Below are 27816 nucleotides of genomic sequence, written 5' to 3' on the forward strand. Positions count from 1 at the left end.
AACGCATGTTTATACATTCAGTAAATTGAATTCTATTTTTTTTAATGCGGTGTATGAGCATGTGGAAGTAATTTAACTAAATTAATTTATTTCAAATACCAGTAACATAGACCTATATTACGTGCTTAAAAGGCATTTAAACCTGATTGTATAACCTGGAAGATGAACTTAACTGTCAGATATACAATAATTTACAGCTTAAAAATGAGTAAAAAAACAGTAAAGTAGAGTAAGGTAAAGAATATGATTAAAAACGTATTAATACCCAAGAGCTGTAACCAAAGTCAGTCAAAGTATGTTATAAACCATATCGGTGTGCGTTTTATTTCTGTTTTTTTTTTGTAAACGAAAAATTGAACTATGGCCTACTTAAAACTTTTTTCGGCTTGATGGACCATCCTCATAAAATATTGATGTACTGTACATGTTTAAATTATTATAGTACCGTTCAAATTATTGGCATGGCCAACTAAAATAAGAGGCTAATAATAAGACGTATGGTAGTACCCTGTTTAGTAGGTACCGCACAGATCATATAAACTCCATTTTAGGCCTCTTATTTCTACGCTATGGCATCCAAAGGGGAAAATTTCACGGGCAATTAGCGTCATTTGTTAAATTACATGACGGGTGCCTTGAGATCGGCACCTTAAATATAACTTGGATCTCCGGAGTATTCCACCTGATCAAGTTTACATATAACTTGACTACTGATCCTTGTAGTCGAATCATTCACACAACGGTTGCTGTGTATTTGGAAGTAGTTCAGTGGTTGGTTGGTTAAACATTAACATAAACTTTGTATTCCATTTTGTCAACATCAGTGAACTAAATACCTATTTATTAATACCTACTAATGCATTTACCAAATTTCTCATATCTAAATAGTAAAATAGGAATAATGTGAGAAATACGTTTACCTATATACATCATCAACAGGTTTCAATTAGTTAAAAACATTTATATTGAAGTACGCGTCGCATTAAATTAGGAAGACTAACAAAGTTTGATCGACCAAACCTTGAATCTATTTCGAAGTAATTTAACTGTAGAATCTCTTTAACCGTAGACATCGTTGAAAGACTTTCCTCAGAACCTCAGAATGTAGGCATACCGTCCAAGCTAGATGACAGGGCCTACAAGCAGTGAGATTTTTTTCTCACCAAGCTTTAACAATAAATGTGCAATTTCAGCCTTATGTTTTTTTTTATACTCAGATACTCGAAAGTACGAAAAGAAGTTTTATAATCCCCGAGTTAATTGTATTTTTTCTTTCATCACAATTTTATTATCTACCACTGAGTGATGGTTATTTTGAACAAGGTCACAAACACTGCCTTTTGCTCCCAAGATTAACCTATCTCAATAAACAGTAAATGGATTATTTTCCCATTAACCAATCAAACTGTTTTGAAGATACCTGATGGAATTCAGAGATTAAATTAGAAACATTACATCATTCTATATAATGCAAAACAGACTCAGTCGACATACTTATACAAACTCATCAAAATGTCATTATTTAAAATTGTTCTTATAAATGCTTAATCTCCACTGGTTAAATAAAAGTATCGGTATATCAGTATTATTACTGTGTACTGTACTATGATTGTATTTTGTAGGCCTAGGTAAATACAAACACCGTAACAAGTCGACCACCCATCTTTTATTGCGTGCTCAACCTCTTCAGACTCAGCTAGTTTAATTTGTACTGTATAATAGTTATTTTGAAACAGTCATAAAACAACCGTAGAAATTTACATTTTAGCTGGGATAAGAACTGTTTTAGGAACCGAATTATACGAAAAAATGTCTCATGACATCTAAGCAGAACATCATTAATTAACGTCATAATGCCCATGCAAAGCACACTTTAAAAAAGGAAATAGAAATTTTGATAAGGAGTAAAGTAGGGCTTAGAGGTCATAGAGATCCGCATGCCAACGATTAATCATGTCAATAATTAGGACTACTAACATACAGTATGCCTAGCAAATCATCTGTAATGTTTTGGTTACAGAAATACATTTTAATCGAGAAATGTTATCATTGTTCAGTGGGGTCTCTGATTTAAAAAATGATTTATAACTAGAAAATTATCGAGTTCTTTTCTGTTACTCGAATAGATGATTAAAACAAAAAATACCCACTCCTATCACCGTAACCATCACTGAGAGGCGGGCTGAGAGGTTACTTACGAGAAGACGGTTAGATTTTTTGAATTAGGACGGGACAGACAGTTGATATACCGTTTTTCAATGAAAACATTATATAATTTATTCTGTAAAGTCTATACCTATTTATTTTCACTATTTTGAAGAGAATTCGATTTTTATAATGCAAAAATAAAATATTCCTATGTGTTAGCTAACTAGGAGCTATCACTGTGATTTATACCTCCTTGCCACGACCAAAATTTTTCGGCCAATCTCACCATGAAGGAATCCATGATCTCACTCTGTAGCTGTAATAAATGAGACAAGATGTTTTTTTTCTTACCGGGATCCGTATTGGTATCTCTGCTACAGCTGATAAATATGGTAAAACATCCCGTTTCTTGCGTTTTGATAAAGTTGATGTTAATTCTTTCAACATGTTTACATCTACAAATACCATTACTACTGAATCTGAGATATTACTTTTTACTGGAAGTACTCTTTCATTTTTCATATGAAGATGTTCTGTTCTGTCACCTTTGTTTGAGTCTTGTCCGGATACCGGCAGACACAAGCACTTGTCTGAAGCTTTCTTTAACGCTTGTATTTGAATGTACGTGTATACAAATCCGGCGATTGTTGTCGAACAAATCAGAAACAAAATAACAATAAGACTGTTGTGTCCGATGCCATTTGAGCCTTTATTACAAGACATTATGAATTCTAGAATTGTTTGTAGGCTACATTTCTCGCACACTGTCTGTCACGGTGGTTTCTTCAATGACAGGATAAACAAACTTCGTTGGTGTTATTGTGATTGACTTATGATTGTTGACGAATGGTAGTTGAGAAAGGGATCTCAGATTTCTAGCACTTTTGACCAATCACATGTCTATAGGGGGCGCAATTGCATAATGATATACACGACACTGGTTATAAAATATAAAAGTCTTGGCATGGGCTATAAAATTAGCTCCATGGTTTTAGCAATCGGCTTCAGAAATATTCTATTATGGAATTATCCTGGACATTAAAAAAACATTTGTAAACAGTTTAAAAGTTACGTTGAAAGCATTTCAAATAATAATATTACTAATTACATTTTTAAAGTTTCTTTTTTTTATTTACATAATATAAAAATAACGCTTAAAAGAGAACGACGTTTCGACTCCATCATGGAGTCATTATCAAGTCCAATGAATAAAATATAAAACAACAACTAATTAAGTAGTACAAGCCAAGGGTCAAAGTTTAAATAACAAAAGACCTATTGTCTAACATCCTGTCAAATGAAAAGCTTAGCTTTTACCATGGAGTATACTCCATGGCTTTTACAGAGTCACTTTGTTTATTCAGACTAGGTTTTAATTGTCTGATATACAACATTTCATAGATAAGACAGTCAAATTTGTTTTTGCATTTAAAGTATACTAAAACATGAATTAATTTTACTTGGATTAATAATCACGTTATGATCCTTCAAATGCTGTCCTATTAAGCATCTACTATGTTCAACAATGCGTTGGTAGAGGTGTCGGCATGTATATCCCACATAACTTGCATCGCACAAGTCACATTTAAATTTATACACAACACATTGTTGACTTATTAATGAAATTCCTCAGAATTTCTTTCCGAATGGGGATATCACATATTAAATACAGAAAACAAAAAAAATCAACCTATGTAATTTTTATATTGATATTATATTTGATAATGTTCAAGACTGTTATTATTATTATTATTCACCTATCAATTAACAAATTTAATTTATATTCGTTAAGTTCGCGACTTAAATTCGGTGACGTGGCTAAAAGTGTCTTGAGTAAACTGAACTTGGTGGCGCACTTACAAAATTATTGGCCAATCAAATTCCGCCATTTAGTCGACCTTTCCGTGCACACGTCGACTGTACACAAGGTATGTTTAGTAAAACACTGTGTTGTTTTCTTCTTTTAATTCTTGTTTACATACTCATTTAATTATTTTTCATTAACCATATGTTTATTTTTGTTATATATATAGTAACTGTAAATAAAACTACAATTTTAATCTAAGGTAGACAGTTGAATGTTATGTTGTTGTGCAGAAGGCAACAGCAGGCTTCGTTGTAGTGTTATTGAGGTCGGTTCCACTGGCTGGCGTGCCGGAGAGAGAAGACTGTAGAGGCTTACTAGTGTTTCACAGACTAGGCCTAGCCTGAAAATATTATTGTGCTCCAATAAAACTCTCTAGGTTAAATGTATCATTGTATAGGTCACTGTCACTACAAAACAATCTAGTTCTAGCTTGGTGTAAATAATATTAATAAACATGTTTTTTTTTTTTTGTAGTAGAGAGAGGTGGGTGGTTTAGGTTTGAACATGCTAGGTATTAGGCAGATGACAGACATTAAAGTTTAACAACAAAGCTCATTTTTATCTGCTATGTCTTCAGCAAATGAGTAATAGTAAGGCAATAATATAATATTAATAATCATATTTTCTTTTTTTTTAACAGATGAGGATCACCGCATTGATTTGTATCTGCCTGGTAGGCCTATCCCTAGCTGATGATGGCGCTAAACTTCTAGCTGTAAAAAATGTACTTAACCAGCATATAGTTGAGGGAAAAGATTTGACAGTAACATATTCTGTATATAATGTTGGATCAAGGTAAATATATAAAGCGCATTTCATCTGCTAATACCTACCAACTTTAGCGCTGGATAAAGAGTTGAATGCATTACAATACTGTGGATTGGTTGCTATACTATTATCTGTTATGCCATTCACTATTTACCTATCATTTTTAAACATTACTACTCCAGTAAAAAACAAATTCTATGTTTTTTTCTATGCAAATAATATTAAAGATGGTTGATGTCCTAAGTTATAACTAATGTATTTCTATTTCTTTCTACTTTGCGTTGTGCACTTTTAGTTAACCTACTACCAGTTTTCAATTGTAGGTAAAGTAACAAGTTTACTGGTAATACAAAAAACACATTCAATGAATAACTTTATAATGTTCTTTTATTAGGGGCAACACTAGCAGTTATAACACATAGCTCTTTTTAGGAGCCCTATATAACACATTAAAAAACAATACAATTAGCAGAAAATAAACTTTACACTTCTCCTACCTAAGTTTCTGATCATAATTAAAATTGAGTGGTATTAACTATCAACTGTGTTTTCTCCGTTTACAGTGTTGCATTGAAAGTGAACCTGGTTGATGATAGCTTTCCTGCAGACCAGTTTACTACAGTCAGTGGTAGCAAAGAAGTAACCTGGGACCGCATTGCCCCAGGTAGTAATGTTACTCATAATGTCATCTTAGAGCCAAAAATTAGCGGAGCTTTTAATTTTACTGCTGCTGGTATTACATACACTGTAATGGAAGGCGAAGAAGAGGCTACCCAGGTAAACACACACATTTAATGTATTCTTTTCATGATATGAAATAATATTATTTATAAACTCCCAAATTGTAGGAGTTTCCCCCTATATTGAGACACACCTCCACCACCCCAAAGGTGCAATTTCTCTGGATTATTTAGTACTCACGAAAATCCGCCTTCAAAAACAAAATCACAAATATTTACATTTATATGTAATATACATAACAGTGATATTTATTAGAGCGTCATCAGTTCACTCACTAACATATTTTACAATAACTAACTTTTTTCCATTACTCAATTTATAATATAGAATATATAAAAATGTTCTGATACTTAACCGATTCACCACGATAAGCGCTTAAAGCGCTCAAAAGGTTAAAAGTCAAGGTCATTGTAAACAAATTTTCAACAAAAAAAAAGTAAATCGAATTTACATGCGCAGTTTGCTGTGCATGAATCGTAACAACAAATTATACAAAATACTCACAACTTTTTTTTAAAAAATATGCTTCTAAATATATAAAAACAATTGTTGAAGTTAGTTTGAAAATAAAATTCGAAAATATAACCGTTTTTCGAAGCACGATGTTCGAAACGCGACAGGCGCGTTGAATGAATCTAGGCCTAAACATACAACGTAAAATCGTCTAAAATCCATCTTTATTTCTAATAATCACTATTTTGAAGCTTGTATACAATAAATGTATAATAAATAAAGATTATGTATCAGTTACAGTGTCTAAATCGTCATATTTCCATGTAAAAATGTGATTTTTCTACCGGAGAAAAGTCGTGAAGATGTCCTCACGAGGGCCTCGCCATATTGTTTACCTTTGATTGTAATATGAACCCTGACATGTCAGATGCATTATGGGCATGAAATATTTGTTCAAACTCTGCGCAAAGGTCAGTTTATTGAAGCATAACTTTTGACAAACATTTTGATACCAAACTTGTTTTAATTTCATAAGTTTTCGACGCATTTTCGTCAAATTTTCTGCAAGCTACACGTCTAAAACAGCGGACTAAGCTCCCGAGGGATGCCGGTGCGCGTGGGAATCGCGAATTCCAAGTCGCTTTCGGGATGTTTTTTTTAACATTCCCGGTGAACAAACAGCGGCGAGGACGCTCTCGGGGCGGCTCCCGATAGGCCTAGGCCCCATATGGTCATCGTCGGATGAGTCAGTCTACTAATTTCTTCATAATTTCGAAACCGGTCATTCATAATGGTCAAGTTTGGTCTTATTTTGAAGAGAAGAAATAGGTTCTGATGAAGAGATGAGTTTTATTATGAAATATTTATTAATTTTTGTGCATTTGGTAGTCAAAGATAAATTACAAATTTTTAATAATTTTCCTAAAATATTTCTATAATTTGCATAATCCATACTCCGCCAAAATAAGTTGTAACACAAATTTGATAACATATTTGGAAATAAAATGTCCTTTGAATTATTTTTGTTTTTTAATTTTTTTAATGTCTGTGTTTAGAAAAAAAGTTAGGGTTAATTATATGACATATGCTTTTTGGGTCCCAGGGGAGCAAAATAAACTTAGGGGTCAATGGGTTAAAATGTATTATTTAAAGGCTCTATTACCCTTTCACATTGATGGGCATCTTTATGGTGAATCCCCTGATATGTGTAAGCTCCGAAGTTAATCTAGGCAATGTTCAAGGGGTATACTAACACTAATAGGCCTTAATTGAAGGCGAAGAATGCATTGCCCCAGCCCCATTTTAAATATTTGCCTGGCATACCCAAGTAGATGCTGATGCCTAAGATTTTGTAATATCGCCCTCTATAGTTTAATGTATGAATGGTACAGTATACTGTAATTTATTTACCCTTGTTTGACAATGCTTTCATAAATGCTCCTATTTTTTATTTTCAAGTTGGGACCTCTGTATAAATATGTTTAATACCTCCTCTGATACATAATGTCTATGTATATATGTACATAGTGCATCGAGTAATGTGCAAATATCTTTGATTCATATTCTAAATAAATTCATGTTTTTCTTTTATTTTTTATGAACTAGTTTGGCTACACAAGTGCTCCAGGTGAAGGATATATAAATGCATTCAAAGATTTTGATAGAAAATATGCTCCTCATTATGTAAGTATTATTGTAGTTATTTTTTTAACAGTAAAATTTATAAAGTTTAACAGTAAGAGTAGTTTGAAATTCCTAGGAGATATCTAGTCCACTGCTTTGATTTTAAAACAGAAAATTTGACTCGTGCTGCTTTCTCTATAAAGCTCTATCTACACTATCAAACTTTATGTGTTGTGCCCATAGACATGATGATGTCATATCACTACCACATTTGGGTATATCACTACCATAATTGGGCACATCACACTTTTTTTGTCAAACTAGTTTGATAGTGTAGACAGAGTTTTACCTCCACTTTTTTTTAAATGCTTCAGCTACTTCTGTACATAAGGATATTTTATTTGCGTTCAGTCACTGTGCCACGATGATGAATGCATAATAAATAAATATTGTTTTCAATTAATGTCATATTATGAAATATTATATTATTTCTTTACAGATGGACTGGGGTGCCTTTGCTATAATGACACTACCATCAATCGTAATTCCTTTTCTACTATGGTACAGAAGCAAGACCAAATATGATGCACTCAGTACTAAAACAAAGAAAAACTAAATTTCTTTTGTTATTTCTCTATTTCTAACTTTTCAACAATATCCTGCATAAATGTCTACAGCGATTTATATTATGGAGCTTTTTTTGACACCTGCAAAGCTTATTTATATAATTCAATATTTTGTTTTTCCTAATGTAATGTTTATACTCAAATGTTATACAAATGTGGTATTTGTAGTTGATATCAATTAATTTTTAAATTTAAAACTTTTTGATTATGAAATTAATTATGTTATTAATTGTTTTTTAATCATGCTAAAATAAAAATACTTAGCAATGAACTTTTCTCTTTTGAATATTATTAGTACTTTTACAAACTTCATGTTCAACAAATTTTAAAATTTAAAAAAAGACTTTATGGCGCTAGTTTCTCAAACTATATCATAAATAACCGAGTATAGTCCCATGGGACATAGTATGGTCCTATATGACCTGTGTACAAAATGTAGCAACAATTATTACATCTCTACATTAATAATTTAGTTGGTGGGATTGTACTAGAGCATGAGATACATATTCTCTGTCAAATAAGGTACTTGTAACCCCTCTGTATGTTTGATACTGTATCAGGTGAATAAACAAAATAAAACATCACTAGAATTGACTTCTTTTATTTCTTTGTTTTGCGTTTACAACTTCTCGTGTTTGGTTGCCAGAATCCTAAAGTCACAACATTGAAGTTTCTCAGCTAAATACTGGTTCGAGATACTGTAATTAACCATAATTAACCATATAATTGACCTTTAATTAATTGTCTTATGCCTCTTTCGTATTTTTCATCCTTAGAATATATGTAATAAAATATATGGTCATCCTGAAAAAAAAATTGGTATATATTTGATTAAAAATATTCTGAATTTCCTGGGTAATTGAGCAAATTTTTATTTTATTACTGTATTGCGTATTATTTCATTTTATTAAAATTATGTGATTGACGGGTACTGTATGATGATGGATCAATGATAATTACACGGAATGCTACTGTCCAAAATGTATGCGGTCCAGCACGGTATTATGTACGTGAAACATGTAATGATTCAGTATTTCGTGATGAAAACACACACAAAACGTAAAACGCCCCCGTTTTCTCTTCCCGGTTTAAAGCACTGAGTTATGCTTCAAAACGCGACCATGGCATATGGGCTAGAACTGGCGACGCTCAACAGATAACGATAATTAGTTTTCCGCTTTTAATTTCCTGCTGTCCTAGCCTAGCCACATTATGTCAAAAGGCACTTTTAAATCATACGTGAATAGTGGGGAATCTAGTAAATCGGCTAGTAGGAATGTGAGTGTGTTTACTTCTGTTGAAAAACACTCAACGGACTGGGCTGGTTTAGGCCTAGTAGGCTGGTAGGCTAGTTGGTAGCTAGGCCAGGCCTGTCAGACCTCATTCAGCCAGCCCGCCCAATCAAGCTATTTAGCTACTTGCCTAGCACCAACAATGGTCTTACTACAGAAGGCCAGATTGTTTTAACCCCATTAAACAATGGAAACTATAAAGTATATTATAATGATGCCTAATTAAAATTTAGGCTACTCAGACAGTATATTATATTAATTAATGTTAATTGTTATTTTTTTAATGATCTGAAATAGGCCTAGGCCTAATTATCAATTAGGGCCTTAGGAAGGTTGTCTGTAGTAGATTTTTAGCCTAGGCCCCGGACCTTAGTCCTAGTTAGGTAGTTAGGCCTACAGTGTATGTAGGCTGTTGTAAGGGATCCAGATATATTCGATAATAAGCACTATAAGTATATATAGTAGTAAATGAAATATTAATTATTATTATTCGTCCTATATTATATTAAGAAATATTTAACATTCAAACAAACATGTTTTATTTATATTTTGTTCACAGAACATACAGGAAGCAAGTAATAGCACTCCTAATCCTGAAGCCAGGGTTATTGAAGGTATATTAAAATCTACTGATTTAACATATCTTTATTCAATCAATAAAAATAATTGTTTAGTTATAGTTTAAATGTCCTAATATTTTTCCTCCATGAATTAGTGTATGTACAGTAGATTAATAACAATTATTTATTTTTTAAAATCATATTTACAGTTCTGCTGATCAGCATACATTTTATTAGAAAAAAAAATCACATGTATTGTTTTTAAATTATCAAGTATAATTTTGGCCTGTATTTAGCTATAAGTATTTTACTATTAATCATTAAGGTCAATATTGAAAGGATATTGTGTCATGTACGCTACCATAGTTGATAGTAGCCTTATTTGACAGCGTAGTTTATCAACACAAGGGAAGTAGTTCTAATTATCAAGTGCCTCAGGGAGGAAACTGGGTGGAAGCTGGTTTGGAAGAGCCCCAATGATGATATCATTCCCAGTAGCCTAGCTTAGACATACATATCAAGCAGGGAACATCAGTTATTACTATTATAAGTATTACTGTAATGTACTTTTGTACCTAGCCTCACATGACACTGTTAGTAACAACCAGACAAGGAATTACAGTAGCCTCAGACAGAAGGATAGTCTCTTAGTCACATTTGTCATACGGAATAGATTAAGACGTATGAAGCTCGGGATTTACTTCTCTCAATACGAATACTATGTTTCTGTCTGTCTGCTGTTCGCTGTTGTTCTATTTCATATATTTGGATTTTAATTGAGAACGCGAGGATTTAAAGTATCTCGTTTGAGTCTTACTATTTTTTGCTTGGTGTTTTTGTACTTTTGTTGGATTGATAGTTAAGCATAAGGATATACCCATGTATTCGCTTATGAGACCAACAAGTTTGGAAGTTTCTCTGTTTCCAGGTACAGTGTTGTAAAACAATACATATTTGATATCTTTAATAATTACGAAGTAGCTTATGCGTCTGGGAGCTACTGACTGACTTACTGAATGATCGGAACACACATAGAATGCCAGGCTAGTGGTCTGTAGGTCATGAGTTCGAGTCTCACCCAATTTGTTTGTAAAATGTTCTCTTGTACTGGGCATTCAGTACAATTACAGTAGGACAAAACTATATTATGTATAAATCTGTTAATCTCAATTTATAGTTATTATTAGTAGTAGTCACCAATCTTTATTGATGTCCAATATTAATTGATATAACGAGTTATATATTAGGCCTATAATAACAATGAAAGACATATGATTATTTAGTTTCACAGAAATAGGCCTATTCATAACTAGGTCAAAGGTTCAAGATTAGCCACAAATTCATAAGTATGTAATTAGTACAACACTGTATCCTTGAGTTGTAGATATTATAAATTTTGTATTTTTTTTCAGGTGAACTTGTCATTGGTCAAGCCCACAATGTTTTAAAGTTTGATGCATTCAGTGGGCTCAATAGCGGTATATCTGGCTCCCTCTACTGTACAAATTTTAAAATAAGTTTTTCAACGGCTACGAAGCCTTCACATGATTTGGTAAGTCCAATTCGGCTTCATTAACAATTCAGCACACAATGTACAGTAGAACCATGAATGTATAACCTATTAAGGAGACACTTTTTTGGGTCTTTAAAGTGTCCCCTCTAGGCTCTACTGTAATACAAATAATAGTTACTATATCCATGGAGGTATAACCTCCATGCTATATCACTGTAGTTAATTCTGTATTTTTTCTTGTATGAAAATATTATTTATAATAATGTTCAATTTATATAACACAAAATACAGAGCACCTCTTAAGTGCTGAAAAATCACAAAATTAATTTATGAAAGTGCAAATTAAAAAGGTGAAAATACAGTAAAGGAGGTAGGATATTAATATAGATTGGTATAGGTCTTTAAGTGGTCATTCAACAAAAAAACTGTGTTAACAAGCAAAACAAAGCTACCATAGGTGGCACAGTAGACAGTACTGTAGGTGTGGTAAGAGAAAGATGGGAACAAAAACAATGGCATTCTGTACCTTTGAGGTAGAAAAAACAAAGGAACAATATGTTTCAATGCTTGACCTATCCACTATTCTACGTTCTGTAATAGTATGCTGTAGAAAGGATTACAATTTAAAGACACACTTGACAGCACAATTTATCCCTATACCTATTTTAAAGCACTAGCATGTGGAAGACTAGATTTAAAACAAAATAAAAGTTGAAAATGTTTACAAATAAATAGTAAAGGTTCTTCAGCGGAAGATTTACTGTTTGTTTATGATAATCTCGGGTCAAAGGGTAAAAATTAATACCACCTTTTCTGGGACACCCTTATACAGTATATTATTCTAGGGACACACCCTATTAAGGGGACGCTTGTTTTTAATATTTTTTTTCTGGCTTATGAGTGAACAATATAACATAGCAATTGAAATAGACACAGAGCAAAATAACAAGTAAATAAATAACAAACAAACAAGCAAAGGTCTCAACTTTTTTTTCTTCCGATAATAAGAGAAATACAGTATATTAAAAGACCAACAATTCTACTGTTAAACAATATATTTTCAATTATAAGTTGGTGAAGGTATCAATGAAGAAATAGTGCAATTTCACTATATATCTCTATGGTATGGGTACTGTACTTCTATTCTTCTATCCGCTAAAGAGGTACAAGCCATTATCATAAGGAATACAATTTTCACTATATATCTCTGGGGTAAGAGTACGTCCTCTATCCGCTAGAGAAGTACAAGACCATTATCCTAAGGAATACAATTTTCACTATCTCAATGGTGTGGGTACGTCCTCAAGACCATTATCATAAGGAATACATTATGATGATTTTATGTTTCCTTCCGGTTTCCATGAAAGAATGACAATCTATATTGCTCTATAAGGCTTTATTTGGTCCGGCGGATTATCAGCAACATAATAGAGAATTCCCATTTAAGTTTGTCTATATTAGGAACTTGAGTCACTGTCACTATTAAATGCATTCTACTACTGTATTAGCTTGCCATAAACATTGCTTATATTATATAAACAATGGAACAGGAAATGCTGTACAATATGTATGATGAAAAAGAAACTTAATGAGAAAACCAAATATAGTGGAACCCCACTATTCTATTGTGACACCTCTATTAAAGGGACACTGTGATTTGTGAAACGAGGGCAATACAAGACCAACAATGTTTAGCGGGACCACGTCTGTTAAAGGGACACCTCTATTAATGGGACAGCTATTAAACAGACACTTATTAAGGGACCCATGTGAAACAATGGTACTATATACTTAACAGTATTTTTTTTTTATGACCAACCAATATTTATCAGGCACACGCCTATTAATGGGGACTTTTTGTTGGGTCCCACAGCTTTCCCTTTGATAGGGATTCTACTTTAGTATAATTATATATGTTTTATATTCTAGAAATTTTTATTATTTACACTATGCCTACATTCACTCTGTATATTTCTAACAGAGAGTGGAATATTAACAAATTATTCATTTTAATAACCACCCTCTTCTGTTATAATTATGTAACGGTAATAAAGTATTTATTTTCTGTTTTGTTTTTTAAGTTCTTTTTATTAATTTTATTTATTTTCTGTATTTCTAGGTTGAGCTCGATCATAAAAACCTTTTATACAAAGAAAATGACATTCCGTTGACAAGTGTAGAAGCTGTTTACCAAGGTAAGATATTATTTGACCTTTTTTTTTAAATTAATTTTTTCTTAATGGACTATATTTTTATAGGTCATCAACATTGATTTATGCTACATTTTTAAAATAAACTGAAACAAAACTCTTTCTAACATGACAAATGAATCACTACATAAATTTTTAAACCATTTAATGCAATAAATTTGTTCCTGTACTGTGTACACTTCCGATATATATTTTTTTGGGGCCTAAGATAAAGAAAATACCATATTTATATTGTGTATAAGGTAAGGGAAAGGTAAAGTAAAAAGTTATCAAATAATGTTGAAAGAACTCACAATGCTTTTGGTACTGTGTCTGTACAATAATTATGGCATAATTTATTTAATAATACGGCAATTAATAACAACAACAATTTGCACTAATAATAATAAACAATTAGTCATCAATTACTACTGATTGTTATTTCTGGTATATGATATTAAACATTTATGTCTAATCAAAACTAATAGCATACTGCAACAACTAATGTTAATACTTTGGGCTTATGAAGCTGAATGTAAACGATATCAAATAGGCTTAATATAATTAAGTTATTCTTTTAAGATATTAACTTTATCATCATCTATATTATTTATATTATTTGTAATAATTAGTCACTGGTTGGAGGTACACACCTAATTGGTGACAGTGGCTTAGGCTGCTTTTGTACTTTCCTGGCAGCTAGTCACTATGATATTTTCTTCTTGCGTCGTGTTTGTTTGGTATTATAATTTTGTAAAATGTATCTTTTGCCTGAATAAATAATAATAATAATAATTGTAAAACCATTGAGCAGGTACATTATATATAATTTATAGCTCACCATGGTAAAACACAACAAATATATACTGTATATCCATAAACAATGCATGTGTAATTTTGCTTTTTTCTACTGGATGTAAGTTGTAGTTTATACAACATGCCGATTTGCACAGATGATAATATTGGTCTCTGAAGTGTGATATGATGTTTATAACATCTTCAATTATAATCTCAATTAAAGGCAAACTCATTAAATTCATATGTTAAAATACTTCACTTTTCTGAAAACAAACTGCAAAAGAGGCAGCACCAATTTAATATGTATGCTTCGATTTAAAAAAAAAAAAGGCCTCGTATTTTGATTTCGTTCTGCTTAAAAGGCCAATTTACACATAATATGAATAAAGATCATAAAAATATAGAATCTACTGTATGTTATTCCTTATGACCATTTACACGCGACACGGAGCAGACAGGCGGTTTAGGGTAGATACAGATTCTACGTGGGACAAGCTACGTAGTTTCCTGCTTACCGTTACAGCTTGTCTGTGTAAACTGGCCTTAAAATCATGTCAATCTATTACTTTTGTGTAAAACACGAAAGTGAAACCTGAAATACTGAACATTACAAAAGACTGTATGGTATCCTATCAAATTGTATTTGATTAAGTTTAGTATCGATAAATAAATATAGGCAAATAGAAATATGTTACTTATAAATGCTACTTTTCTTGCTATTTGAGTTAATGGTGATGACCTACAGTATGTTTGTGTGGAAGAGTTTATTTTATATAGGTGTCTACTGTACAACCAAAGAAGAATTATATTCATTGATGCTCTAACCACTGATGAAAAGTGTTTTATTGTTCTTATCAATAAAGTCAATATGGTTACTGCATATTTATAGTAGATTGTTGTTTATTTATTGACAGCTAACTGGGTTCAGAAACAACAATATGATCCCCATTTACTATGTAAATATGAGCTGTGAGAAAGTTCAGATTATTTCAAATTATTGACGATGTAACACAAGCTTATGTTTAAGATATTGCACATTAACAAAGCAAAATATATACAAATACTGTACAGTATATTTAAAAAATGTAGTATCATATTTTTATTTATGTAGGCTGTATAAAAACTTACTGTACAAGTAGCCCCATGGCTAAAATGTTGTACAGTATAAATTACAGTACTGTAAAATTTACATAACTTTATAACAATAACAAAAATGCAAAAAAAAGCTACAACAATATCGCTATGTATCGCGTTCTATATGAACTATTGTTTAGCACATTAATTATTGTAGGGATGGGTAAATTTTTAAATCTCTTTCGGTTCTCGATTTAATTTTTGATATTTGACCTTGCTATTACTTCGGAGAACACAAGGAATACTACGAATAAGGGAGAGCAAATAATGGAACTTGTCCGAGTTTTCGATAAATGTATTTGTTTTAAACTTTGCTATAGAAAAATAAATGCACTATTGTACTGAAAGAAGCAAAACTTAAGTGCTGTAAAGGTTACCCTAAAACTTTTAATATGATTGACATAGTTTCAGTTGTGCATGTTGTTCTTTGTCTTAGGATTTATTTTCAGTTTCAGTCTAAAAGATCGGAAAAAAAGGATAATATTTGAGGTTTGGTTCAAAATGGAGTGATAATTAAAACACTTTGCATCACCACTGTCATTTAAAATTCCTTTCCTGACATTTAGTACTCCATTAGTTTATTAAACTTTCATCTTTGACAGGAGAACAGCTCACAATCTTTAATTTACAAAGGCAATATCCAATACTGTCCTTTCTTCTGATCTCTTGTTACCTTTGACAATGTCTGTGGGTCACGTAAGATCGCTCCGTAATAGGAACCAAATATCACATCATTACCATCCAGAACTGCCCGCTTTGCAAAAGTAACACGCATTTGTTGACCAAAGTTATGACATTGCTATATTGTTTTTTTTTATACAGTATCATCGAGTAGACGAAGGCTGCTGTCTCCAAATAGTACTGTTAGCAATGGAATTAAAGTGCTTGAAATCAGATGTAAAAACTTCAAAGTTCATACATTTAGTTTCAAGTTTACACAGAAAAAAGAAAACAAAACTGTAAGTCAACTTGTGTAAGCTCTGTCTACACTATCAAACTAGTTTGACAAAAAAATTGTGATGTGCCCAAATATAGTAGTGATATGCCCAAATATAGTAGTTATATGCCCAAATATAGTAGTAATATGCCCAAATATGGCGGTGATAGGACATCATCATATCCATACAGTATATTGGCGCATCACATTTTTGTCGCACTAGTTTGATAGTGTAGACAGGACTTTAAGTTTGGTGGGACTACTTTGATCTTTTATAGTCATGGTGGCCCACAAGCAAACGGCTACTTCTAAAAAATTAATGGAAAAAAGTAATGTTACAACATCGGGTTGTGCCCATAAAACAACAAGGGCTTTGAACCTACCCAGTCTGTCCCACAAGAATGTTTCTGGGATTTTTTTTTTTAATATCCAAAACCCCTGTTTCAAAAGTGGTTACAAAATATTATTATTATATAAACTGTTTACAGTATTTATGTTAAGGTTAAATGTCAAAAGAGTTTAAACTCAAATATGGGAAGGAAAACTCATTAGTGTTATATCCATGGTGCTAAGTATAGCTTTGTAAAGGTTAAATATGGAACGCAAAGTAAGCAATGTTTATTCTGTATATTGTTTAACTGAAACATTTTTTTTTTAACAATGTTTTTTTTCTAGATTGTGAACACAATCCTTCATCATGCATTTCCAAAAAAGCTTGAGCTTTTGTTTGCATTTTCCTTTCAACTGCCAACAAATTCTCAACCTTTGTCCCCGACTGTCAACAATTCAGAAAAGAACCACAGCAAATCAAACGGACGATCAATCAACTTGACCAAGTTCTTTCGCACACCTCCCGTAGTGCCGCCGTCCCCAACACTTTCTCTGAGTGAGGAGAGGCCTATCCGGACGCCTCAGTACCGCAAAGTTTCAGACTGGGAAGCTGAAATCAAGCGAACCAATGGCATTAATCTTAGGGTTACATTGGCCAATCAGGCCTTCAAGATTTCTGACAGGTATGGTTATAAAAAATCTTAATGTTGATCTCAGTGCTGCTATACCGTTTTGTTTTGCATTTACAGGTATAACACCATGTAATTTTAAGGGAAAGATTTCTCCTTATTTATAAAGGGTGACCCTAAACAGCATATGCTGACAATCAAGGGGCCCTTTTAATGACCTTTAGGACCCAACTAAGTGTTCCCCTTAATATTTAAGTTTTACCAGAATAGGGGTTGGCTGTAGTTTTAAAACTTAGCATACCCCTCCTTCATTCATTTTATGGAAAAGAGTCCCTTATTAAATAGAGTTCCAAATATAGAAATTATATTTTACTGTATATAATTGGAAATATAGTCACCGAAATCTCTAACATGTTTTAATATCTATACAGTCTTCCAGAGTACTTTGTTATACCAATGGGATGTAAAGCCAAAGACAAGGATTCGTTACATGATGGTGATCTCCATCACGCTGCTACACACTTTGAAGGTGGCAGAGTTCCGGTAGGTATACACTATTGGTAAATGGCCTAAGTGGGTTGGTCCTTGTAACCATGATACTAGATCACATATGGTGCCTATTGACTGTATTCAGTTAGCACTTATGGACATTGCATGTTGATGCTTAAAACAATATCACTCCTGCATCCAACTATCACTATTGTTTGTATATATATATGCATTTTTTTTTAGCAGTCACTATTTAAGTGATAGTGGTAGGCTTGGCTTGTAATAATAATAATTTCATTGCTCAAATTATTTGACAAAAATACCAAATAAAAAGCTTGTTTTCATGATAAAAAGAACCCAACTTCCGATGATGGTTGTGTAGTTATTGTATTGGTGGTTTTTATTTATTTTTCTGGTGCAAATTGCCAACTTTGTGGTTAAAAGCTCTTGTCATCATTTTACAGACTTGGTAATGCATTTATTTTATCTATGTGATGATGTACATAAGTGCACATTATATGATTAAAGGATAAAAGTCTTAAACTTTTTCAAAATGACTCAAATTTTGTTTATTTCACTTCACATATAAATAATATTAGCAATAGAATTCAAATGATTAAAAAGGTTTAATTCTCTTTACAATATTTGAACAATAATAAACATTAAAATACAAAGAAAAGTAGAATGAGGCTTAGTACTGTATTTTGAGCATTCTTTATTTTTTTATTTTGGTTTAATCAATTAAAAAACTCTATTTTACTATACTTAAGCTCTGTCTACACTATCAAACTTTATGTGACAACAAAATGTGATGTGTCCATATATGGACACTACCATATTTTAGCACATCACACTTTTTTTTGTCAAACTAGTTTGATACTATAGACAGATCTTTAGGTTTCTTTTTTTTCTTCTAGTTTTGGTGCTGGAGTCATCCCAACGGCAGTATGTTGATTCGTATGTCCCCACTTCGTCTCGATACCCCTCACCTTGATCAAGAAATAAGGTACAGTAACATTTGAAAAGTTATTTGTATTTAACTATCTTTTTGCATAAATTAAAAGTCTCTTTTATATTCCCTCTCAGTATGTATGATGAGGCATAAAGCTCTGTCTACACTATCAAAACTAGTTTGACAAAAAAAGTATGATGAGTCTAAATATGGTAGTGATATGACATCATCATGTCCATATATGGACACATCACATTTTTTCTCACATACCATTTTAAAATATAGACAGAGCTTTAATGTTCAGTAGCATTTAGTTTTATCTTCTAACGTTAATCCACAGAATGTTAAAAATAATCCAAGCTTCCCATCCATATGAAAAAAATCCTTTGACCCTTGACCTTAATGCGACCTGCCCGTCAATCAAGGATATTCAGTCAAGCTTTCAGAAGATCAGAGAATTATGTGTTCCAGGTAAGAAAATTTTCTAATTATTATTATTTAATTTCTTATTCACAATATTAATTATTATATATATATATATATGTTTTTTATATCTGTAAAATTGTACTCATTCCAGCCTTTGAATTAATTAAGCACTTCTTCTTTAAAAGCTTTTTAAATAATCATTTAGTTTTTAATTAATTTTTTTGCCTTTTTTTATTGTTCAATTATAAAGTAAATTGAGGAGGTATTTTAATGATTAGAATGTCAAATCCCTGTTTGATATCAGTGCTATAAATAAAAAATAAAAAATATATATTTCATACTGTAGATGCTATTATTACGATTAAATTATATATCAAGTAAATTAAAAATAGTTTTGGATTGTTTGATTACATTTTGTGTAAATTGCTTCTTTTTTTAGGTGCAAAAAGTAAGTTTGCAATAAATTCTCTGGCAATAATGCATGGATTAATGGTATTTTTACTGAATATTGTTTTTTAAAAGAATTTTCTAACCCTTTGCTTGAAAAATGCCTGGACAAATTTAGTGGAATTTTTTTTCGCAATCCTGGAAACTAAAACAATTAGTGATTGAAATAATTAATTATAATTTTCTTCAAAGTAAATAATATGGACTGAAGATTTTAAATAATGGTAACATTTTCGTTTTCCAATTCAGCTTGGGATAGTATTTGAATATAATTTTATACAGCATACACAAAGTTCATGTAGAGTGTAAACATTGTTGATAAAACTGTCAATAAGATAGCCTTTTCCTGTATCTAGCATCCATTTAACTGTAAACCTATTTAAACCACTACATTTCTTGGAGTTAATAATAATTATGTCATTAATATCAAAATAATTAGTTTCTTTACTCAATAGGCTTAATTACAGTATAAAAGATCTAATACATAATTACAGACTTAGTTACCAATTTTATTGATCTCAATTAAAATACAGTACTTTAATATTATATGTTTTAAAGTACATCTAGTTTCTGACACCTTGATGTCTGTTTTTTTAAAGTTTGTTTATCTTTAAATTTACTATAGCAACAGGTCAAACATTTTCTAGATCCAAAAGCGTTGTAAGAAGGAGAAGTGTGGACTACAGTAAATGTAGTTCAGCCACCCTCATGGGAATATTTCAAATGGGTTTGTTATTAAAACTAATTTTTAAATATAATTAAATTTGATAGATACAAGTCGGTTACATTTTTCTCAGAGTTCAAAATTCGACAAAAAAATCTGTTTTATTTATATATTTGTACCTGAACATTCATGTAAGGTTTTGTATAGATGTTGCCTCAACAAAATTAAAATTGCAATTTTTTTATAGGATGAATTTAATTAAAAAAACGTGACTTGTATGTACTACAAATTTGTTTATAAAATATTTGTTGAATTTGTTGTTACGATACAACATATTTAACCCATTTACTAAATTAGAATGTAGTTTCCATGTACTGTACTAATAGTACTAGAAACCAGTAGAACATAGACAATAAATGACAAACTGCTTTTTTAAAGTGGTGTGCGGTTGTGGTTAAAAAGCTGATGCTCTATTAACACCTACTTACTGGGATTTTCCAAAATCTTTATAAATCTACTGCCCCTTTCCCTCTTCTATCCCTTTCCCCTCCTCTGTCCCCTTGCTCCACCTCTTCCCCTTCCCTCTCCTCCTTCCCCCTACATCCTCCCAACTTAAAAAAAAATAACGCAAAATGTGCATATAGAAATATTTATTATACTATAAATGAAAAAAATGTATCTTTCCCATCTTTTCAATTACTTTTTTTTTACTACCAGTAGAACCAAAGACTTGAAAATAAGATGATCATCAATGTATAGCCAGCTCATTTACTGTACCATTTAAAAAAATTGTTTTTACCGCATCAACAGATCAACTGTAGTTCAAGAGAACAACATCATTCTATCATTGTTATACAATTTCTCTTCATCTTTATATAGATGTTAAAATCCTCACGCTCCTCAAGATTAAAAGCTATTGTATCTATTAATTATATGCGAATAGTAATATAAACATCTCTGCCAGCCTTTTGCATGCTAAATGACATCATATTAAGCCCCGTCCGAAAATTGTTTCCTTTTTGCAGTGCATTTGCATTTCCTGAATAAAGCATAATAATCCAGTTACAAGATGCTTTACATTTATATTTTTATTAATTGAAATTAGCGGTTAGGTTTAACAACGGTTGTGGTTGTAATTGTTATTTTTAGAAACTTGTTTTAACCTTCATTAGATGTTTAATATACATTTACCAAAATGATCTTTTTTTAGAAACATTTCTTACAGATTGTTTTGGTATTTTGATTTTAACTGCAATAAATTGCATTTTTTATTCATCTAATCATGCCAATCATCCAGACCATTGGTGATCATGTGACGCAATTAACAATGAAAGAATATAAATATGTTGAGTTTCAGTGGCATTTTGAGTGAAAATTATTACTGTAAAGGCCAATTTACAATTACGAGCGGGAACGGTAAACAGAAATCGCACATAGAAATCTGTATCTGGGTGTTTCCAAAGTTTGACATTCAAAGTCTAATAATCAATGCTAAATAGTATATCATGGTACTAAAAAAAACCAATATACACATTAAATCTGTTGTCGCCATGTAACAGCATTTTATCGTATCAACACCAAATTCACATTATCTATCCCTCTCCCTCTATATTATATGTTGTTATAAAACTGTTTAAATTGGATTTTTAATAGCTTTTGGGATCTATCCTCAGCAGAAACCACCCGTATGCTCCGCACTTTGTGTACTGGAAATTGTCATAACAAATAACTTAAATTCTATATTTTTTATTACCGTTACCGATCATCTGTGTAAATTGGCCTTAAAGCTGTAACTTTCTAAATATTGAAATGTTTTATTCTTATTTTTAAACAGAAACATTAAAGGAGTTTTGGAATTCAGACCCAAGGTGGTTGTCGAGTGTAGAGGCGACAAAATGGTTGCAGTATGTTCGGTAAGAACATTTTAATTTAACAGTAAAGAATAATATGTGTAATGCTATGTGTAATTGAATATCGAGGCCTAAGACACTAACGAAAAAATAATAATTTATGTGTGTAATAATTGATTTGACCTAGTGATACTGACTAATGTTCTGAAGAATACATACTTTATGCTTGACTAAATTAACTTCTTAAGCTCTGTCTACACTATCAAACTTTATGTGAAAAAAACAGTTGTGCCCATATATGGACATGATAATGTCCATATATCACTACCATATTATTTAGGAATATCACTACCGTACCATACGTGGGCGCATCATACCTATTTTAATAGACAGAGCTTAAAGAGTACATTTATAGCAAGGAAGCAAAGTAGATCAGAAGGATGAACACATCCTGATTGACTTTCCTTGGACGATTACCCTCAGGAGGTTTTCCAAGTTTAACTTGGCACCAGAAAGAACTAACCAGTGAATCACCTGTATTATAGGTGTAGTCCCACTTTCACAGCATTTTTACAGTAATAAAATTATGAGACTGCTAAAACGTGGCTAAAAACACAAGTACTGTTTTTTGTTGAAGGTTCCATTACAACTGTGTTTGCCATTTACATGATAACTTTTTATATAGTATAGAAGAGATATTGATTTAACTATAGCACCTCCCACAGGTTACTCTCACTAACGTTGATACAGAATCATCCATTTACTTATTTCCATTTATGAGTTATAGCCAGGGTGCAATTTTTTTTTTTACATAAGTTGGGGACCCCTTATGTGAAAGATAGCTGAACTTCTTCCTAAATATAACTAAACATTACTCTCTAAATAATCTCTCTTGCACTATAAAGTAAAAAGAAGTTGCTCATGTGATTTAAACCCTATACATAGACATGTAAAGTCCATAGTCTAATCTACTCGACTACACAGACGGCTTGACAGAAAGCATTTGCATTAGCAAATTGTAGTTAGCTCAATTTTTACATCACTAATGACATTAATGCAAAACTTATGTACAAAAAGAAATGTTTTTTTTTCTAGAGCTTGTCTTTCAACTGCAGCATATGTAGCAACAACCATTGCACATGAACAGAAGTCTGTAGTTCTTAAAGGTAATCAAATAATCATATTGATATTTATATAATTGAAATACATTTGTATTTTGTTGTTTTGTTTCATGCTGTTTATATTGACAAGAAGGCAAATTTCAAGCTATGAGTTTGAACAAATAAATTGAATTAATGACTATATAAAACTTGTCCACATATGGCAAGCCGTAATTCAACGTTGTGATCTTTATTTGATCATCATCAGGAATGTATATTGTCCATTTTTTTGGCTATAAATTAGCTTAGATTAGATTTTTTCAACATATCACTATAATTAATAGCAATGTAAACAATTAGAACTTCTGTTTCATTAAAAGGAAACAATTTCTGCTTTATTGTATTATTTATTTTGTGAGTTTTTCTTATAACTGAAATGTTTTTTTTTTAGAGTTTACTGGTCGAGACTTTTCTTGTATAATCTCCTCATTAGTACAGCTAATGCTGGACCCATATGCAAGAACACAGATGGGATTCCAAAGTCTTGTCCAGCGTGAATGGGTCATTGCGGGTCATCCATTCCTAACAAGATGTGGCCATATATGTCCATCAGATGGTCAAGAGGTAAATTTTGTTTTCTGTATTTATCATTGACCCTCATTGATTTGATGAACCACCACCAACGGTGAAGTAGATAGCCTATTGTGATTGTTGTATCTTGGTAAGTGATGTGCCCATGGACATGATGATGTCATATCACTACCATATTTTGGCATATCAACACCATATTTGGTCACATCACACTTTTTTTGTCAAACTAGTTTAATAGTGTGATGTTTAATTTTAAAATAAAACAGCCTTATTGTTTTTATTTTAGTCGCCTGTGTTTTTACTTTTCCTGGATTGTGTCTTTCAACTCATGGAACAGTTTCCCGACGTATTTGAGTTTACAGATACGTATCTGATAACTCTATGGGATAGTACCCATATCGGTGTCTTTGGTACGTTCATATTCAACAACGAGAAACAGCGAGTGCAAACATGTATGCGTGGAGAAGATGGAAAAACGATTAAATTACCAACAGTCTGGGCTTGGACGCTGCAATACAAAATGGAGGACCTTGCCTTGTTTAACAATCCGTTGTATGTTGCGAAACATGATGTTTCAGATAACTTTATAAGTTCAAACACGATCGGATTTGAGGATAGCACGCAACTTGGTTGCAATCCGGGCGTTTATCGTAACTCTATGCATCTCTCCGAGCAAACAGCTGCAATGTTTGAAGACTATGCAAAAATGAAACGAACTTTCAGCCTTCAACCTGGTAGAAAGAAACGCGGCGGTAACAGCGGAGCATCACGCCAGGTGTTTGAGGTACCGGAAACACAGCTGGAATTAATTGTGCCGCGAATCAGTGGACCGTACATTAAATTATGGATGCGATCCTACCTTCGTTGGATACCCAGTATACATATAGTTGGTGGCGGTCTACCTACGCAATATCAACAGCAATGTAAAGTCGTCGATGAGATACAACAATTACGTGACCAAGTTGACCAGCTTCAGTCTAATTCCCCGTCAAGAGTGGAGAAACGGAGAAGCCGATTCTTTTTCTCTTGCGATAATGAAAGAGATGGAATGCACGGGGCTGACGTGGTTAGTTCTGCATTTCCGTTTACAACTAGCGACCTAGCTTTTATTGGAGGTGACCGCAGATCTTTCATTGGAACTCCATTAGCCTTATTTTTGAGAGGTCAAAGTTTATTAGATGCTGATACAAGTGCACTTGAAGGATTGGATGATTAATTTGATCATGTTTGAAAAGAAACATTGATTTATTTCAAAATTATATGATTTCAATATTTATTTAAGTACTGTTCAATAAAATTAAGTTAATTAAATATAAGTTCTATTTATCTTTAAATGATATTTAATAAATCCTATTAAAATGGTATATTGGTGACTAATGATCGTGTGTATATATAGGAGTGTGTAAATGATATAGTATATAAAATGATAGTTTAATTGCAATTAAACCAATTATGTATTTCAATATAATCTGTTTTAATTTAAACACTATTACTGATGGAGTATGTAATACATTGTATTGGGAAAAATATTTTAATATAATACATAGATTTATTATAAAATATTAATTTTAAGATTTCTATGGGACTTTTTTTCAAATGAATTTTTTTTTATTTTGGATTTTAATGTAAATATATTTGTACTTGACCAATTTTACTATAGTCAGATGCATGATTTGGTAAACTGTGTAATTTCAATTTCTAATTTTTAAAATGAAAACTAGAAGACAAGCATGTCTCATAATACTTTGCTACTATTTAAAATAAAATGTGAAAACTGTATTTTAAAAAAAAATAGAAACGTTGGGCCAAATCAACATTGTTTAAAACTGTTTGTATTTTGGGGACAGCAGAATCAGTATAGTACCACTAATAATACCACAACAGTTTTATTTATTTTTAAAAATTGTTTGCTTTTTTTCCTAGCATAAAATGATCTGAAACTTTAGAGAGCTCCAAGTGTACTACTAGTAATAATAGATTTTATTGTAATGAATTTTAAAAATGCCTTTATACAGGGAACAGTCTAAGTCTCCCGTAAATTTTATAATATTTTAAAATTCTTAATACCATAAATTCATTGTACTGACCATCAGCAGTTTTTTAAAAATGTATGTTTTGAGAGTAAGATGACTAGATTATAATTATACACATGGATATTTTTCATTGTGTGATGGTTTATATGGCGAAATTAATATGTTGATTTTCAGAACTATATTATAATGTACCACAAACTATTAGGACTATATCAACATAATCATTTCCCTATTAGCCATAACAAATTTAAAATACATATTCTGATAATTTTAAAAACTGTAGTTGCTTTATACAACTATATTATTAACTAAACAATATTTTACTTTATATAACACCTATATAAATTCCTGTCATTTGATTGGACGAATGTGGGTCACATGGCGTGCAATAGTACGCACTATTCAACGATCGTTAAATAGTACTTTTTGAAACATTTTTGTGTACGAAAAAAAAACGTCTAGATGTTATATAAAACAAATAATGAATGTTTTGTATTCGTGTAATGGTACAAATAATGGCACTTGGTGAATGATGAAAGGTTATATCAACTCGGCTTTGCCTCGTTGATATAACCTTTCATCATTCACCTCGTGCCATTATTTGTACCATTGCACTCATAAACATTCATTATTTGTATAATATACAGTATACTTTTTAAGAAATACATTTTAGAAGTTACGCTGGTAAATATTGAAAATAATATTCATATCATAGATTATCATAAACAATCATTAATTAAGAATGAAAAACAAACTATTTTTAATTAAATGTGATTATGTAGCCAATTCTCGGTACTGAATCCATAATTTTTTCAGTGTCATAGGCAAATTCCGTAACAAATAGTTGTATCACATCCAACAACCTATCATAGGTCATATTCCTGGCCATAAAGATTAGTAACAAGGATGCAAGGGCATCACAATTAATTTGACCAATCACAAATTATAGATCATTCACACTTTCGCTTGTGATTGGTCAACTTACTAACATGCTTAACGTACAGTAATACAGTGATACACAATGACAACGACTTTTATTTTCTTTGTACATATCAAATTTCAAAATGACAATAACAAATAAAAACTGATTTAGACAAAGAAAATGGAAAATCCAAAAACAAATGCTTATAAAAGAAAAAAACCTCATTTAATTATCAATTCCATTAAATACACGAAAATCAGTCCTTTTTAAAGAAGAATGGGTTTACAAATTCTTAAATATGTTTAATTTTCTCATATTGTATAATTTTCAAGGAATAAATCATTTTTGTTAAAATGATGTAATTTAGTAATTACTCTGAATAAGATGATGACTACCTATATTTTAATATAGCTTATGAAGAGATAAGATTATTGTTATTGATCCATAGGGAAAATTGTTAAATGCACCAAGATAACAACTTCATTTCAGGTGATGTAAATATATATACTGACAGTTAAAATCTTGAAAAGTAAAATTTAAATTTCTTAAAATTCACTGTAATTAATAGTTTATTTTATAACACTAGTTACATTTTATGATTCTGCGCATGTCAATTTTGATATAGTTAGCCAGTTATGCAATAATATTGCCATATATGCACATCTATTGTGTTATCATCATCTTATAGAGCCCTAGTAACTACCTAAGTCATAAAATAAAAGGGTTTTTCAAAA

The 27816-nt window shown here is 31.5% G+C and overlaps 2 protein-coding genes across 2 annotated transcripts; both read left to right on the plus strand.

Moving 5' to 3' along the window:
• The first annotated feature begins 4032 nt into the window (after positions 1-4032).
• LOC140062763 (translocon-associated protein subunit beta-like) lies at positions 4033-8810 on the plus strand. Its single transcript, XM_072109088.1, has 5 exons — positions 4033-4076; positions 4656-4810; positions 5347-5560; positions 7583-7660; positions 8100-8810. The coding sequence occupies exons 2-5, from the start codon at positions 4656-4658 to the stop codon at positions 8214-8216; spliced, it is 564 nt and encodes a 187-aa protein (XP_071965189.1). The 5' UTR covers positions 4033-4076; the 3' UTR covers positions 8217-8810.
• A 440-nt stretch (positions 8811-9250) lies between these two features.
• On the plus strand, positions 9251-27650 carry LOC140062658 (myotubularin-related protein 10-B-like). Its single transcript, XM_072108963.1, has 13 exons — positions 9251-9504; positions 10078-10132; positions 11491-11630; positions 13711-13786; positions 16535-16671; positions 17325-17662; positions 18040-18151; positions 19015-19103; positions 19390-19520; positions 22421-22499; positions 23532-23602; positions 23988-24160; positions 24414-27650. The coding sequence occupies exons 1-13, from the start codon at positions 9439-9441 to the stop codon at positions 25341-25343; spliced, it is 2397 nt and encodes a 798-aa protein (XP_071965064.1). The 5' UTR covers positions 9251-9438; the 3' UTR covers positions 25344-27650.
• The last annotated feature ends 166 nt before the right edge of the window (positions 27651-27816 follow it).

Source organism: Antedon mediterranea, chromosome 11 (genome assembly GCF_964355755.1).
Source record: "Antedon mediterranea chromosome 11, ecAntMedi1.1, whole genome shotgun sequence".
In the NCBI taxonomy this organism is placed as follows: domain Eukaryota; kingdom Metazoa; phylum Echinodermata; class Crinoidea; order Comatulida; family Antedonidae; genus Antedon; species Antedon mediterranea.

Excerpts from the sequence above, each read along its gene's own strand:
- LOC140062763 (XM_072109088.1), top strand. The coding sequence starts at position 4,656 with ATGAGGATCACCGCATTGATTTGTATCTGCCTGGTAGGCCTATCCCTA. Across the intron at positions 4,811-5,346 it reads GTATATAATGTTGGATCAAG|TGTTGCATTGAAAGTGAACC; the intron begins GTAAATATATAA and ends CTCCGTTTACAG. Across the intron at positions 5,561-7,582 it reads GCGAAGAAGAGGCTACCCAG|TTTGGCTACACAAGTGCTCC; the intron begins GTAAACACACAC and ends TTTATGAACTAG.
- LOC140062658 (XM_072108963.1), top strand. The coding sequence starts at position 9,439 with ATGTCAAAAGGCACTTTTAAATCATACGTGAATAGTGGGGAATCTAGT. Across the intron at positions 11,631-13,710 it reads CGAAGCCTTCACATGATTTG|GTTGAGCTCGATCATAAAAA; the intron begins GTAAGTCCAATT and ends CTGTATTTCTAG. Across the intron at positions 23,603-23,987 it reads GAAGTCTGTAGTTCTTAAAG|AGTTTACTGGTCGAGACTTT; the intron begins GTAATCAAATAA and ends TTTTTTTTTTAG.